Consider the following 14,461-nt stretch of genomic DNA (forward strand, 5'->3'; position numbering starts at 1 on the left):
AGTTATATTAATCGTCGTGGGTGAGATACAATAGACGTTGTGGCTGAGTTTTATAAGACAAAATATAAGAGAATTACAATATTTTATAAAGAGATACGATCTAACTAGATTCTGAAACCGAAATTGTCAGGCCCAAACTCTTCAAACATGTCGACAAGAGCAAGCCAAACGTTTTTTAGCATCCACTCGTGCTTCTGGCCACCATGCGCCCAAGACCTCCTCAACCACCGCATTTGAGATCGAAACATAGTTCTGGCAATCAGATTAAAATGTGTCCAGACCAGATAATTGTGCCTCGGATCCCATGTGTTTCTCGGCCAACAGAAGATGAAAAAAAATCTTAGTGTTGTTGTTTAATGAAATATAAATACATAATTGATGCTTACAGCGAGTTTAAGAAACCATCGTTCCTTAAAATGAGCGGGAATGAACCGATATGTCGGCCACTGATGAACCCATCCTTCTCGAAGAATATCTGGGATCGCCTGCAAAAGATCATGTAGAAATCTAAACCATGGTACAGAGGTTTTGTGTATATAGACACCCTGGCCAGGATTTAGAACGGGGAGGTTTTCCCGATTTGCAGAACTTAGAATGGCATTAACACTGCCGTCAAGTCGTGATGACCAACCAAGGACAATCGACATATTTGTCACTGGTAGTCATTTTCAAAAGATTTGTATTAGTGTAGTCATTACCCCCAACTTTTTGTATTAGTATAGTAATTTTCTCAAAAAATTATTTGAATGATGTAATATGGATTGAATTATTAATAACCCAACCCTTGTTAATAGACAAAAGGAAGGAAGGAGAGGAAAGAACAAAAATCAGGAGTGGTGGTTTGGAAGGAAGACGAAACACATCGACTCTCATCTTCCTCAGACGAAACAATCAAAATCAAAAGCTTTCAATTTTCATCTCGATCTCTTTGTTGTCGTTCCCTTCTCGCAATCCCACCGTACCAATTGGGCTTTAGATCCTCTCGTCTCCTCCAATTTCAATTTCTCCTCTGAATTATAGTTGAAATTGTCCGGTCCTGGTCTTCCTCCGACGACATAAAGTTCGAATCTTTCTCTACATTTTGGGTTGATTAATCGATAGTTCTATGGTTCGATTTAGGGTTTGACTTGGGTTTGATTTGATGAAGAAAAGGGGCATGGGACTAGACTCGATCGGGTTTCTCCGTTAAATCATCGCGTAACTCCTGGTTTTCTGAGCTCTTAGGCTTTGGTGATTGTAATTGATCTCAAGCTGTTGTGAATGAGAAAGTCTAGTGTGGTCAATTGAGGGGTTTTGGGGGATTCTAACTTTGTTTCGTACCGATCATGAATGACATTGGTGGTGGAGCTCGTGAGATTGGCTCTAGAAGTGCATCAACACCGTGGCAGCCAATTCAGCTAGTTTTCAAGCGTTATTTCCCACATAATATTAAAGATGAGACCTTGTGTTCTACCGTGAAGAAGAAGGCGGTGAGTATTGCTTTTTCAGTAAGCCTGTGTTGTTTGTAAAGCTGCCAGAACTAGCTCTAGGTCCAGGAATGCTTGACAGTCTTTACTAATAGCCTAGCATGCACTCGCTTACAGATAATCTACTAGGTATTCTCTTACAGTAGTAATGTAATAAAGAAGGTCTTTGATAGAGTCGCCTTAGAAGATGTTTTTACTCCTTAATTCTAGCCAAGTTCCACATACAGCTCAGTCCATTTACCATAGTACATTAGATAAAGGATTATAGTTCAACAAACATGTCACTGGTAATGCATCATCTCGTTAGTGTTATCTACTACCTTTTCATGTGTTTAGGGATAGAGCTTATTTCTGAAAGTGATACAAAATGTTACCCATTTTGTTATTGTGTGGTTTACCAGGGTCCTGGTTGAATGATTGGATTATATCATTACCCGGTGTTTGTCACTGTAACAAACGAGTGTGCATTATTCGTAGCTGCTACAGATGTAGTGGATGATTACTTGTATATGTTATTGTCTTTTTGCCATGACTTTACTTTATCGTTCAGATAGTAACAGCCGATATTTTTTCACTGTTGCAATACTTTCCAGTGCTCAAATTAGCTTGGATATATTTTTCCGTTTGCAGGTAGTGGAGAGACTAACTAGGGGCTTGGTTGAGACATACAAAACATGCAATCCACAGTTCAAATACAGAGGAGAGTTGAATCCTAAGCGGTACTTGACGACTCCATCGGCTGGTGTGCTCAATGATGGCTTTGATAATGTCAACTCCGACCTAATTCTGGCTGTAAATGATGATTTCTGCAGTTCAGATTCACGGCATAGGTTTGTCATTGCCTTATTGGTACTCAGTTTTCATTTCACTGATATGGTTCCTCCTTTTGTTGTGTTGTTAGAGGCATTAAATTTGAACCACTTTCTGTTCACAAAATATGCCTTTTTGATTAAGCTTTCACTCGTGGTCTAACTTCTTAGATACATCGTCAAAGATCTTCTTGGCCATGGGACATTTGGTCAGGTTGCTAAATGCTGGGTTCCTGAGACAAACAGCTTTGTTGCTGTAAAAGTAATAAAAAACAAGCCTGCATACTATCAGCAGGCGCTGGTTGAAGTATCTATTTTGACAACGGTATGGGATTCTTCTGTACTTGAATGATCCTTTGTCTTAGTATTCTTGGAACCTGGTATTCAAAATTGTTTCAGTTCTGTCTCATACTTTTTACTCGAGTGTGTAGCTAAACAAGAAGTATGATCCAGAGGATAAACACCATATTGTTCGCATATACGACTACTTCTTACATCAACGTCATTTATGCATATGCTTTGAACTTCTCGACATGAATCTGTAAGTTGTATAACTGAAGTATTCTTCTCCTTTCGTACTATACGTTTGTCCTGCGTATTTCTTTCGTTCGAACTGTATACAGTTTTTGTTAATAATAATTCACTTGCCCTTGGTAATTTCTGGTTCAGGTATGAGCTCATAAAGATAAATCAGTTTAGAGGCCTCTCATTAAGCATTGTCCAGCTATTTTCTAAGCAGGTATTTAAATTTCTAGTTATGTGTTTTCACCATTTTGTTTGTTTTAACGTCCGAATTTACTATATCAACTGTTTTCTTATGGTGTCCTATAGATCTTACTTGGTTTGGCTCTTTTGAAAGATGCTGGCATAATCCATTGTGATCTGAAGCCAGAGAATATTCTGCTGTGTACCAGGTTTACTTTCTAGCATCAACCTTATACACCCAACTGAAATCAGTAAATTCAATTTAGTTGATTAGTTTTTTTATTTATTTTCAATTGCATCAGTGTGAAGCCAACTGAAATTAAGATAATCGACTTTGGATCGGCGTGCATGGAAGTTAAGACTATTTACTCATATATTCAGGTTCCTCTTGCTTCCTATGTATCTGTCTGTTCTATTTTGTCAAACCAAGCAATTGAATTAAGTTGCCTAATTAATTTTTCTACAGAGTCGTTACTACAGATCGCCAGAAGTTTTACTTGGGTACCGGTATCCTTTTTAGTGTAAATATAATAAACGAAGTTAAAATATTTTCTCATATTCGTTGGTACTGCAATGTCTCACTGTCTTTGGAGATTTGCTTATTTAGCATGTATTAACATTAATCTTACTTGGTGTGCGACTCTTATTGATCTATTTAACCTACTTGCGGTAACTTAGTTGCTATAGTTCCAGCTATTTGTTACTTTCCTATCCCGCATTAGTTTAACTGCAAACAATAGTTTTTTGCTTTTTGCTTCCTATAGCACATGGTATCTTAAAGTATGTTGAGATTCTATGTTGAGGCTTAACCACTCTATAGATACACTACAGCTATCGACATGTGGTCTTTTGGCTGCATTGTGGCCGAGCTGTTTCTTGGATTGCCACTGTTTCCAGGAGCTTCAGAATTTGATATCTTGAAGCGCATGATTGAAATACTGGGGTATGATCTTTTATTATGAAATTGATAAATGAGCAGTTAGTCTACATATATAGTGTTCAGGGGATTTTTGGGTGTCTGCACCCTTGGTCTTTTTAGTGTCGAGATATCTAGGACCTTCTCTTAATCTGCAGTGGCCTTTTTTATGCTGTGATTCGATGTTATGTCAAATTGTTTTCAGGAAGCAGCCACCTGATTATGTGCTCAAGGAAGCAGAAAATACAAATAAGTTCTTTAAATGTGTTGGGAGTGTCCACAATTTGGGGAATGGTGGAACTTATGGTGGCCTCAAAAGTGCTTATATGGCACTGACGGAAGAAGAATTTGAAGCTGTAAGTAATCCTTGCTTTACCTCTGTGACAAACAGTTATATAAAAATGAGCACTGAAAACTGAGGAAGACAATAATATCATTAGTGAACAAATAAGCCTTAAGATTATGACCTGAGGAAATTAATTTATTCTAAATAGTCATTAAGTTTTGAGTTCGGTAATTTTTTCTCTGGATAACTCGTCTCGTTCTTTACTTCTAATTCAGAGAGAAAAGAAGAAGCCAGAAATTGGAAAAGAGTACTTCCGCCATAAGAACCTTGAAGAAATTGTTAAAGGCTATCCTTACAAGATAAACTTGCCTGAAGACGATGTAGTCAAAGGTAAAGTCAGGATCCTCTATTATGCTCAAGTTTCCCGGGATAATCACTGGACTATCATCCATGGTGACTGTTCTTTTTTTCTCACGAACTATCACAGAAACTCAGATCCGGTTAGCTCTTATTGACTTTCTGAGAGGACTTGTTGAATTTGATCCAGCAAAACGTTGGTCACCTTTTCAGGTATTGAACTTCCTGGCTAACGTCATCTATATATCTTGTTTTAAAGGCTTCATATTGTCTTGCTACTCATAATGGATACACATCTACTTTTCATTTCTTTAGGCGGCTAAGCACCCTTTTATCACTGGGGAACCTTTTACGTGCCCATACAACCCTCCTCCAGAAACACCTCATGTGGTGAGTCGGATGAAATTCTTTCCCACGTCTCAAACTTCCTGTGTGGCCTTATTGTCATACCAATGATAGTTTTACTTCATCATTTTCTAAACCAAACAATCATAAGATGGATTGAAGATACTTTTTCTTCTAGCACACATTCTTACCATATTTTAATCTTCTTTCGAAGATCTTGCAGAAAAATGGCTAAAGAAAATTGAGACTCTTTCTTGAGGAAGGACGTTTGAAAAAAATCCTCTATTTTCACTCATTTTTTTTTTGTTATCTTTTCGTTTTTTCTTATAGCATGTTGCTCAAAATATCAAAGTGGACCATCATCCAGGTGGAGGGCACTGGTTTGCCGCTGGTCTTTCTCCTCATGTATGACTCTTGTCTCTTTTAGAGAATTTGTAACACCTTCAAGTATTTTGTGGACCTCATTTTTAAAGTAATTTATTTCTCTGATAGGCATCAGGGATAACCAGAATGCCCATGCAAAATAGTCCCCATTTTCAGATGATACCTTATTCACATGCAAATAGTTACGGGAGTATCGGAAGCTATGGTAGCTACAATGATGGCACTATTCAGGGAAATAGCTACGGGAGCTATGGAGAGAACGGCAGCAATATGTTTGCCTATTATTCTCCTGTTAATCATACTGGCCTATACATGCAAAACAAAGGTGGTGTCCCAATGCTTGGAACTAGTCCTGATGCCAGACGTAGGGTTATGCAGTACCCACATGGAAATGGCCTTGGCACAAGTCCCTCCGCTGGAAATTTTGCTCCTCTCCCCCTTGGCACTAGTCCGTCACAGTTTACTCCACCGAATACAAACAATCAATTTTTTGCTGGCTCTCCTGGACACCATGGTCCGACATCTCCAGTAAGAAACAGTTGTCACGGATCTCCTTTAGGTAAAATGGCTGCATTCAGTCAGTTCAACCGAAGAAAAAGCGTTGGATATCCTGGAGGTTCTCAGTCTCAGGATTCTTCCTCATCACAAGCGCAAGGGCATGGGATCAATAATTTTTATCATAGTGAGGGGTATTCTGCACAAAACATTTCAAGCTCATCCCTTCGGTCCAATATGTATAACCCTTCCAGTACTGGACCCCATCCCGAAAATCAGGATAATGCCTTATCAGTGCCTGATCCAGGAGACTGGGACCCAAATTACAGGCAAGTAAACAATGTCTTCTCTACTATAGAATGTCAAGGTTTTTTCTCTGTGAATGTATGTTGTGTATATGTGGCAGGCTTATACAGAATATGAGTGATGGTGTGCTTCTGTATTGCCTTAGTTCGAACAATACTGGAACATGCATGTCACAGCCCCTGATTTCTCATCACTGTTAACTGTAGTTGGGTTTTAGACTTAGAAAAACTTATGGGCATTGAAGCTGTATCAAAATCGATCTGTGGAGTGTTATCTAAGACTAATCACGTTATAGTATCCATTTGAATGGGCAACCTCTTTTCATTTTGCAATTTACAGTCACATAAGATACATGTTTACCTCCAGTCCTTTAATTGGAAGTTCTAATATGCACAATTTTTGTTACATGTATAGTGATGAATTGCTTCTACAAGAAGATAGCGCAGATGAGAGTGCCATTGCTAATGCATTCAGCAGAAGTATGCAACTTGGTTCAACAGATACCTCCAGTTCCAGAAGGTTCAACAGTAATGCCTCGGCCTCGTCATCAAATCTGGCAACCCAAAGGTAACCTAAAAGATATCCTGCAGAAAAGTATGCTGCAAAGGTTGAAGCTCTGTTAAAATGAGCGAACATACATCCTTACATCTTCCATAAGTATTAACTTTTTACCAGGACAAGCGATGTAGTAGCTTTGAGTATCGGTACTATGTTATAAACGCAGAAACTCACATACTTGATATTGATGCTGCCTGAATTCGTGATTTTAGCTTTGTTGTGCACATTAGGCATCTTGGTTGATGTGTATCTGACGCAATTAGGAAGTGTAAAAACACCATTTTATATTTAATGACCCAGTAGAAAGGAAGCGAAACTTGTACTCCAGACATGATCTTTTGTTTATCACTTGAAGTTGCTCTGATGGGGAAAATTGAATTTATACTAATGCATATCATTTAATGCTCTTTTTCATTTCACTCTTGCTGGATCTGATTGGCTTGCTTGCTTGTAACTTATTCAGGAGATATGTTGTCAATCAAGCCTTTTCGCAAGTAGAGAATGGCAGCCCTCCAAGCAATGATCCTCATGCCAGATTTGGCCAACTTATGCCAGGATCACAATTCACTCCTCATGTCTCCCAGAACTCTCCAAGTCGCTTAGGGCAGCAGCGGGTCAATCACGGGAGGCAAAATGCTGGAAGGGCGATGGATCGGAATCACATCAATGCACAGCTTCCTCCGTCCAATAACAATTATGGGGGTCAACGCTCACCCAGAAGTAGCTCATATACCAATGGTGTCCCTTGGGGTACGTAGTTTTCACTAATAACTCTCTTTTTTTCTTTACAGCCTTTGATTGGGGTCTTAGACTCTAAATGATACTTACTGACTTGCAGGAGGACGTAGGACTAACAACCATCATGTCCCGAATGTTCCTTCGACGTCTCGTGGAAGGATGGATTATGGAAGTATTGCCTAAGTTCCCGGTCTTAATTCTCATTTATTTTGTTCTTTCTCTTGGTGTGCAATCTCCTTGTTGGAAGTTTGGGAACAAAGTTTGTACTGAGACAAGAAGAAACAATACTAGTTCATGGCTTGTGGGCTTTTGATCAGAAGATGCTCATTCATTGTGCCTGTTGCACAAATAAATCCAAAAAAAAAAAATGTTATCGATATTGTTGGTCTATTAATAGGAATTTCGTATTGATACTGAATGGATCTTTTTCTGGAAAAGTCGTTAGTTTAACTCAGTCTCTCTTGTTCATCTTGATTTATCTACATATCTCTTGTTCATCTCTTAATTTCTCCAACACCTTAGTGAAAAACATCTCTCAACTGGTATGTATACCTTCTTATTAAACACAGGAGAAACGATGACTGAGAGCAGTCCAAAAGTAAGAGTCTCGAAGCTAAAGAAGAAAAAAAACTCTCATTTTATTCCAATAACAGACATTAGAGCACAAAGTCTGTCACTAACATGTGCAATATCTTGATTCTCCGTCTCCAACATCATCAACGGTGGCAGTTCCACACCCATAAACATATAGAGCGCCTTCAATTCTTCGTAATATGTCGTGCTCCTAGCAACACTGTATCCTACTATTTTCCTTAACTTTTCCATCTTTGCCCATATCTGCTCCTCGCTATACAACAACACCTTCATCTACATACCAAGACCTCTATCTCAGTAAACATTACTTGTATGCATAATATCTATATCGAAGGAGGAAGAATAAGACAAGCATGCTTCACAGATACTATTACAAGCACCAAGTCCTAAGAGATTCCCACAATGTTTAAAGAACATATGCAATATGGTATATTTATTTTGAGACGCTGCATATATAATTCATGCTCTGACAAAAAGTATCGTTGCTTTCCTACTTTTCTTGTTGTTCCTTCTTTGCTTGGATATTATTATAAGCTATTACACCTTCACCATGAACTCTAATAAACTCACACCACACCAAGACCATGGAAACTAGAATGAAGCATGGTCAAATATGATGCTATATATGTTGCCATTCAGTAATTAAATCATAGGATGAATGGAAAACATCCTAACCTCATTTGAAGATTTTTCCACAGCCTTCCGTCTAGATGCTTCTTTTGTAGTACACTCAAGTGCCCTTCCTGCATATATAAGAAACGCTTGAAAATTCATAAGCTAATGATGTCACATATTATTAAAACCTGCAAGCTGCACATATATCTAAAACCACCTTCAAGTTCAGTTCCATACACTTTTTTCTTTCTTGATAGATCTTCAACTCTTGTTGAATCGTTGTTGTCCTCTCCGAAAGATTTTTCAGAGATTCCTCTACCATGGAATTGATTAGCACTACCCTCGTCGTCTCTAATACTCTCTAACAAGCTCTTTGACTCTTTTCTGATATTCTCAGGGGTTTGATACACATCAAACATAATGTTAGTAACTCTGAAGGGTGTTATGTGATCATTGTCACCTTCCTTGTAAGAAATTGCAGCAGTACCCTCTTCCTCAGCCTGCACACAACACGGATCACTCATAGCCACTCGTGTCATGCCATCATCATATATATCACCGTGACCAACCTTGTCGTGGAGTAGCACCATTTTGTCACCTCTTCCACCAAAAGCAGTAGCAGGAAGCAGTTTTCTCATCAGCTTTTCAGTACAAACATAGCTCGCCAAGAGAAAACAATAGGGAAGGGACGAGATCAAGGCGATCGTGGAGGCAACAATGAGTGGAGGAACAAGGAATGGTGCGGAAAACATGACAAGAACTACTGCAAGAACCATCTTTCCCAAACTTACCTTTTTCCTCCAAATCCAACCCATTCTTGCTTCCGAGCACTGCTGAAATTAGTAACATTCACTGCCATGGCATTTAAAATGTAGGAACAAAATATGGTTCTAGCTAAGAATAAACCTTAACAAAAAATTCACCAAGTACTTTCTTAATCCTTGTTCGTTATTCATCTGTATATGCATCAGACTATAAGAGAAAACTAGTGATGGTTTTGCTAATAAAAACACGTAACTAAAAAATTTATTTATTTTGTATGTAAAAATCAAATTTTCAAGACGGAAAACAAAAGACTCAAACCTGATTAGCAAGATTAAGTTGTGATCGCAGATTCACCAAAGCTTCATAGAGCTGCAAAAAAACTCTCTAATTAAAGGCAGGAGCAGCAAAGTAACACGTGTTGTGATTGGGACAACACCACACAAGGTTGCATGGCAATTGTTGATTTCGTTCTCTAACGTGGCTGTTTCTCAGATTATGAAGTCAATGGTCGCGTTCTCCAACCTAGAGCAAATGCGCGTCGGTTTTGTCTAAAAATATAATTTAATAATTTTTTTTATCGTTATTATCTTCTTTTTTTTGCCTGACAAAAATAATAATAACGATAAAAATTATCTTATTTTTTATTTTATATAATAATGGAAGCTCCTTTGATCCATTAATTTGACTAAATATTCAATTGCTTATAAATCCGGAGGTCTGGAGTTCAAATCTCCAAAAAATACTAAATTATGCAGATTATGGAAAAACAGGTTATATGAGATCTTCAGCTTGATGCATGACGTACCATCGAACATGAATTTTATAGAACGGCTCAAAGTGCTGCAGCTAAGGGTGTATTCTCATAAGATGGTAGAATTATCGGTTGTAGAATCATCTTTATAATATTCTCATCGTTGTAATAGCATAATTAATCGATTCAGATGTTCATAAAAAAAACTTTCATATCAATTTTTTTTTTTGAACTTTACAAATAAACAGTTTCTCTTGAAAAGGTACAGTTTCTCTTGAAAAGGTATCTTTATACTATCGCTAGGATTTAACCCGCCTACGGACGAGTGAGTTAACATTAAAACTACTTTAATTTTATTTTATAAAGCATTTGAAAATTTTACTTTATATTGAAAATAATAAATATAATTTATTTTAATTCTAAGACCAAATCGTAAATTTTGTTAAATTTCGTTGGTTTGAATTGAAAAGACTACTAACATTTTTTTTGCTCCAGAACACAAAATTATTAAATAAATAAATTAAGAAAAATGTAATGATTTATATTTTCTATTAAATTTATATATCAATTTGATATAGTTAAAGAAAATATAAAGTAAAATTAACTAATATTTTTTATTTCTAAGAGTATCAGATTTTAATATTATTACAATAATTAATTACCATAATAAATTAATACACCTATCTCCAAGTAAAATCAATTCAAAATCAAATATAATGTGATAAAATTGTAGAAAGTTATATTTTAAAGTAATATATAATAGTTTTGATAATGTCATAAATAATAGTTAGTATATATTATGTAACAACAAATGATGTTTTATAATATATGTTTATTCCAGTTTATATTAAATTTTCAATTTATAATGGAATTTTCTTTAGTTTTTAGTTTTACTAATTATGTATTTTCAGACTATTTTAGCATTTGTTGAACTTTTTATAATATTTGTTGGAAATTTCGCTCATGCTATTTGAAAAAAATTGTTATAGTTTAATAGTGTTATAAATTAATAAAGTATTATAAATTAATAAAGTATTACATTTCGAGCAGAATTTTACTTGAGTTTAATACCCTATCATATCAAATACTTTGCTTGGAATAATTGTTTCTAAATTTTATAAGTCATTTATATTTGTTCCTCTCATTTCATGTGTTGTAGAGTTCTTATTTTGTAATTCATTAAGTTTTATTAAATTAGAATCTTGTTTTGGTATAGATATGAGAACTAGTTTCCTGTTTGTATGTTGAAAATCTGTTAAAAATATGTCGTAGATGGTTAAAATGTTTACTTTATTTACTTGCCTTTTTATATATTTTTGGATTGACTCTAGTGATTTCTTGGCTTTTGACACAAAGGTGTGCTAAAAAATTAGCTACCTTACGTTAATTTTTCTATTATAGGATTATTATTATTAATTTTATTTTTGTATACCATGAGAATATTATACTCTCATTGTCTAGTCCTCCATGAGAATTTTATTTATTTTTGTCACTAATTAAATAACATTCCTATGCATAACGTCTGTAACTTCATCATACGCTCTTAGCCTCTTCTCCCATGTTGGTAAAGTGGATAAACTTTGACTGTGCCGCTTTCAACGTTTTATCCCTAAACGCTCCTGAATCTGAACCGCTGCTTTTGTGGCTGTTTGGTATGCTATCAGAGCGTCGTTAAGATTCAGTTAATCATACAGGAGAGCGCCTCAGTTTGACATCTCCCCTTTGCAAGCACATGGTGTCCACTACTTTTGTCAGCAACGTTCATATCTATAAACTGGGACACCTGCAAATAAGCAGATAAACCATCAAATCTATTTTGTTGTGCTAAAGCTCTAACCCAATATTAATATATCGTAGTAAGTGGCGTCTCGGCGATTAGTCTTGGTGACCCTCTTTTGGCCCTCCCGACCGGTTTGCAGAACGATAGAGAACCAAAGTGTTTTTAAAGCATTGTACAGTCTCAAGCTCGCTTTAAAAGCTGGAGCTCTTCGGACCTATATTCCACCAAAAAATAAATCAACCAGTACGCTAAAACCGATGCAATTCAACAGAACCGAGGTATTACATTTGTCGTTATATTTTCGCCTATGCACACTAAACAAATGACAGACCAGGAAATAGGAGATACTTACTCAATCTCTAAGCCTTCCTCTGATGAATTGTTGATGATGCAGATATAATCCTGATGAAAAGATTAAAATTATTAAATGCCAAAAAGTTAACGTGATAAGTAGAGAAGCAAGATATGAAGTGTTCATACCTCAATATTACTAATTGCATCATGTTGATCCCATCTTCCACCGACACACTTGAAGACTCTAAAGTCACCAGTCACAAAAACAAAGTCAACATTAACCTTAAAATTTTGAAACAATACAATACAGTAATCAATTTTGCTATGCATAGCAAATAGCACTTGTAGTCGTAGACTTGACTACATAAAAAAAAACAATATTCCCTTTACAAACGATAACTAATACATAATAATTCCAAATACATATTTTAGTTTATCCCAAACCAAATCTCACTACGTCAAATAGTATTGATAAGTAACCAGATCAAATTGCATTGTCATTCTGTAAAATGAGGAGCACAGAAAAGAAGATAAAATAAGATTTCACCTTTCTGACGGTTGTGTTTAAATCTAGATATTGAAATCATTTTTAAAAACAGGGGAAAAAAAATCACTAACGTTTATCATGGTATCTAAGTGATTGCTGCGGAAGAAGACACAAAGTTGACCTTCTCCAAGGCCTTCTTCCAAGTAAAAGAGCCTGGAGAAAATGACAAATAACGATTTTTTTCCAACCATGGTCACCTCACAATTCTTGATAGCTTCATCTGAAAATTTAACCATGGTGAAGTTTCTTAAGAAAGTTGGGAAACATATGAAGTTTTCTCTATGCACAATAGAATACAAAGCGTAAGTGTGTGTGTAAGAACATACCTCTTTCTGGTGTGAGTCTATTTGCATACTTCTATTTGTCCATGAATTAAGTTGCCTTCATAAACTGGAAAATATACAGTTACACATATGCATCATGGGATTGGTCATTAAGATATGGAAATGCAGTGAGCATTTTTTTAGTGAGTGAATTCAGTTGTAACATATCTCCAGCTTGCACTTTAGACGATTTCATAAAGAGATAGCAATTCATTTACATGGGTTAACAGAAGTTTCGGCTTCAGACTTGACTTGAATCTCAGAACAGCTCTGATATTTGGTTGAATCCAAATTAGACTTCTTAGAAATCACAAATACATCATCTATTACTTCTATTATCAGTCTCAACATCACAATCATCTCTCAACTCCATTGAAGACACCGACACACCGACAGGACCATTTAAACAGATGATTTCAGTTTGATATATGCTCAACCAAAAAAATAATTCCGTCAAACCGATCGATATGCCATGAACAACAACGATGCAATTACAACAGAACCAGTTATCTTAATCAGTAAATGGGATCTCAATGTGGAGAAGATACCACGCTAACAGATTTATGTTTAATATCTGATTCAATACTTCAGATTTATAACGGATAAAGATCCAACAGTCAATAATAGAGATCGTATCTGTAACCATGAGCCATGTAGTAGTCTAAATTTGTGAGGAGCTTCTAGACGATGTCGAAGATCCACATGGCCTTACATCTCAGATTCCGGCATAGTTGGTCTCTGCGGCAAGTCTCCCGCTCTCGCAGTAGGAGGTGGAGAGGCCAAGAGGTAATCGATTGTATCAGAAAATATTGAAGCCCAACTCAGAATACCGACGAACAGAAGAGGAAAAGACAATTCTCAGAAGAATTGCTTATAAGAGGAAGAGAGACGACGTTAGAATCAGAACCGTGAAGGTGAGAAGACCAACAGATAGCATGATTTCTCTTTATATATATAGATCGTGGGTCGATTAATGGTCGGTTACTGGTATCACGCAACGAAGGAGACGAAAGATCGACTGCGCAACGGAAGTGGCTCTGGAGACGCGAAGAAACACTCACGTTAACTTTAATGGTTTACGTCGCGTTTCATCACGAAATGTTGATTCCAGCACGCCATGGGCTTCACAATGAAACGGCCCAACAACGCAAAAACTTGGATGAAACTCGAAATAAATTATGCGGTGCGTTTTTTAAATTCGACACGTGTCACCACCACCTTGAATTATTTTATGAGGTGGCAAGAGGAAAAGAGAATAATCTTCTTCTTTGGTATATACTAGGGTAAACCCGCCATACGGGCGGGCGGGCGGGCGAGTAAAATTGATAGCACAAATTTATTTTAAAATTTATGTTAATTTTACTTTAAATAGAATTAAGCTTCATAATTATTTTACAGCAATTTTATCTATGTTTTTCGGTTAAAAT

At 36.4% G+C, this 14,461-nt stretch overlaps 2 protein-coding genes and 1 long non-coding RNA gene across 10 annotated transcripts; 1 reads left to right on the top strand and 2 right to left on the bottom strand.

The window, feature by feature from the left end:
• The first annotated feature begins 788 nt into the window (after window positions 1–788).
• LOC108829003 (dual specificity protein kinase YAK1 homolog) lies at window positions 789–7,783 on the top strand. Of its 2 annotated transcripts, XM_018602650.2 has the most exons (19): window positions 789–1,060; window positions 1,148–1,469; window positions 2,097–2,296; window positions 2,447–2,600; window positions 2,707–2,816; window positions 2,945–3,014; window positions 3,107–3,189; window positions 3,283–3,361; window positions 3,447–3,487; window positions 3,801–3,923; window positions 4,102–4,252; window positions 4,458–4,572; window positions 4,670–4,752; window positions 4,855–4,929; window positions 5,215–5,289; window positions 5,377–6,092; window positions 6,484–6,636; window positions 7,091–7,377; window positions 7,466–7,783. In XM_018602650.2, the coding sequence occupies exons 2-19, from the start codon at window positions 1,326–1,328 to the stop codon at window positions 7,546–7,548; spliced, it is 2,742 nt and encodes a 913-aa protein (XP_018458152.1). In that variant the 5' UTR covers window positions 789–1,060; window positions 1,148–1,325; the 3' UTR covers window positions 7,549–7,783. The 2 variants fall into 2 exon arrangements, with proteins under 2 accessions (XP_018458152.1, XP_018458151.1); XM_018602649.2 differs by having other exon boundaries at window positions 789–1,469.
• A 203-nt stretch (window positions 7,784–7,986) lies between these two features.
• LOC108829004 (uncharacterized) lies at window positions 7,987–9,871 on the bottom strand. 6 transcript variants are annotated; one of them, XM_057007426.1, is made up of 5 exons: window positions 9,658–9,871; window positions 9,144–9,404; window positions 8,792–9,074; window positions 8,635–8,702; window positions 7,987–8,232 (listed from the first exon to the last, which is right to left on the bottom strand). In XM_057007426.1, the coding sequence occupies exons 2-5, from the start codon at window positions 9,387–9,389 to the stop codon at window positions 7,999–8,001; spliced, it is 831 nt and encodes a 276-aa protein (XP_056863406.1). In that variant the 5' UTR covers window positions 9,390–9,404; window positions 9,658–9,871; the 3' UTR covers window positions 7,987–7,998. The 6 variants fall into 6 exon arrangements, with proteins under 6 accessions (XP_056863406.1, XP_056863405.1, XP_018458155.1 ...); XM_057007425.1 differs by having other exon boundaries at window positions 7,987–8,226; window positions 8,792–9,404; XM_018602653.2 differs by having other exon boundaries at window positions 8,792–9,404.
• Window positions 9,872–11,441: 1,570 nt separating this feature from the next.
• On the bottom strand, window positions 11,442–14,133 carry LOC108828979 (uncharacterized). 2 transcript variants are annotated; one of them, XR_001945890.2, is made up of 6 exons: window positions 13,253–14,133; window positions 13,038–13,101; window positions 12,783–12,931; window positions 12,351–12,408; window positions 12,223–12,272; window positions 11,442–12,084 (listed from the first exon to the last, which is right to left on the bottom strand). It is a non-coding gene; the product is annotated as an uncharacterized LOC108828979 (long non-coding RNA). The 2 variants fall into 2 exon arrangements; XR_001945889.2 differs by having other exon boundaries at window positions 13,038–14,125.
• Between the last annotated feature and the right edge of the window lie 328 nt (window positions 14,134–14,461).

Source organism: Raphanus sativus, chromosome 4 (assembly GCF_000801105.2).
Source record: "Raphanus sativus cultivar WK10039 chromosome 4, ASM80110v3, whole genome shotgun sequence".
Taxonomy (NCBI): domain Eukaryota; kingdom Viridiplantae; phylum Streptophyta; class Magnoliopsida; order Brassicales; family Brassicaceae; genus Raphanus; species Raphanus sativus.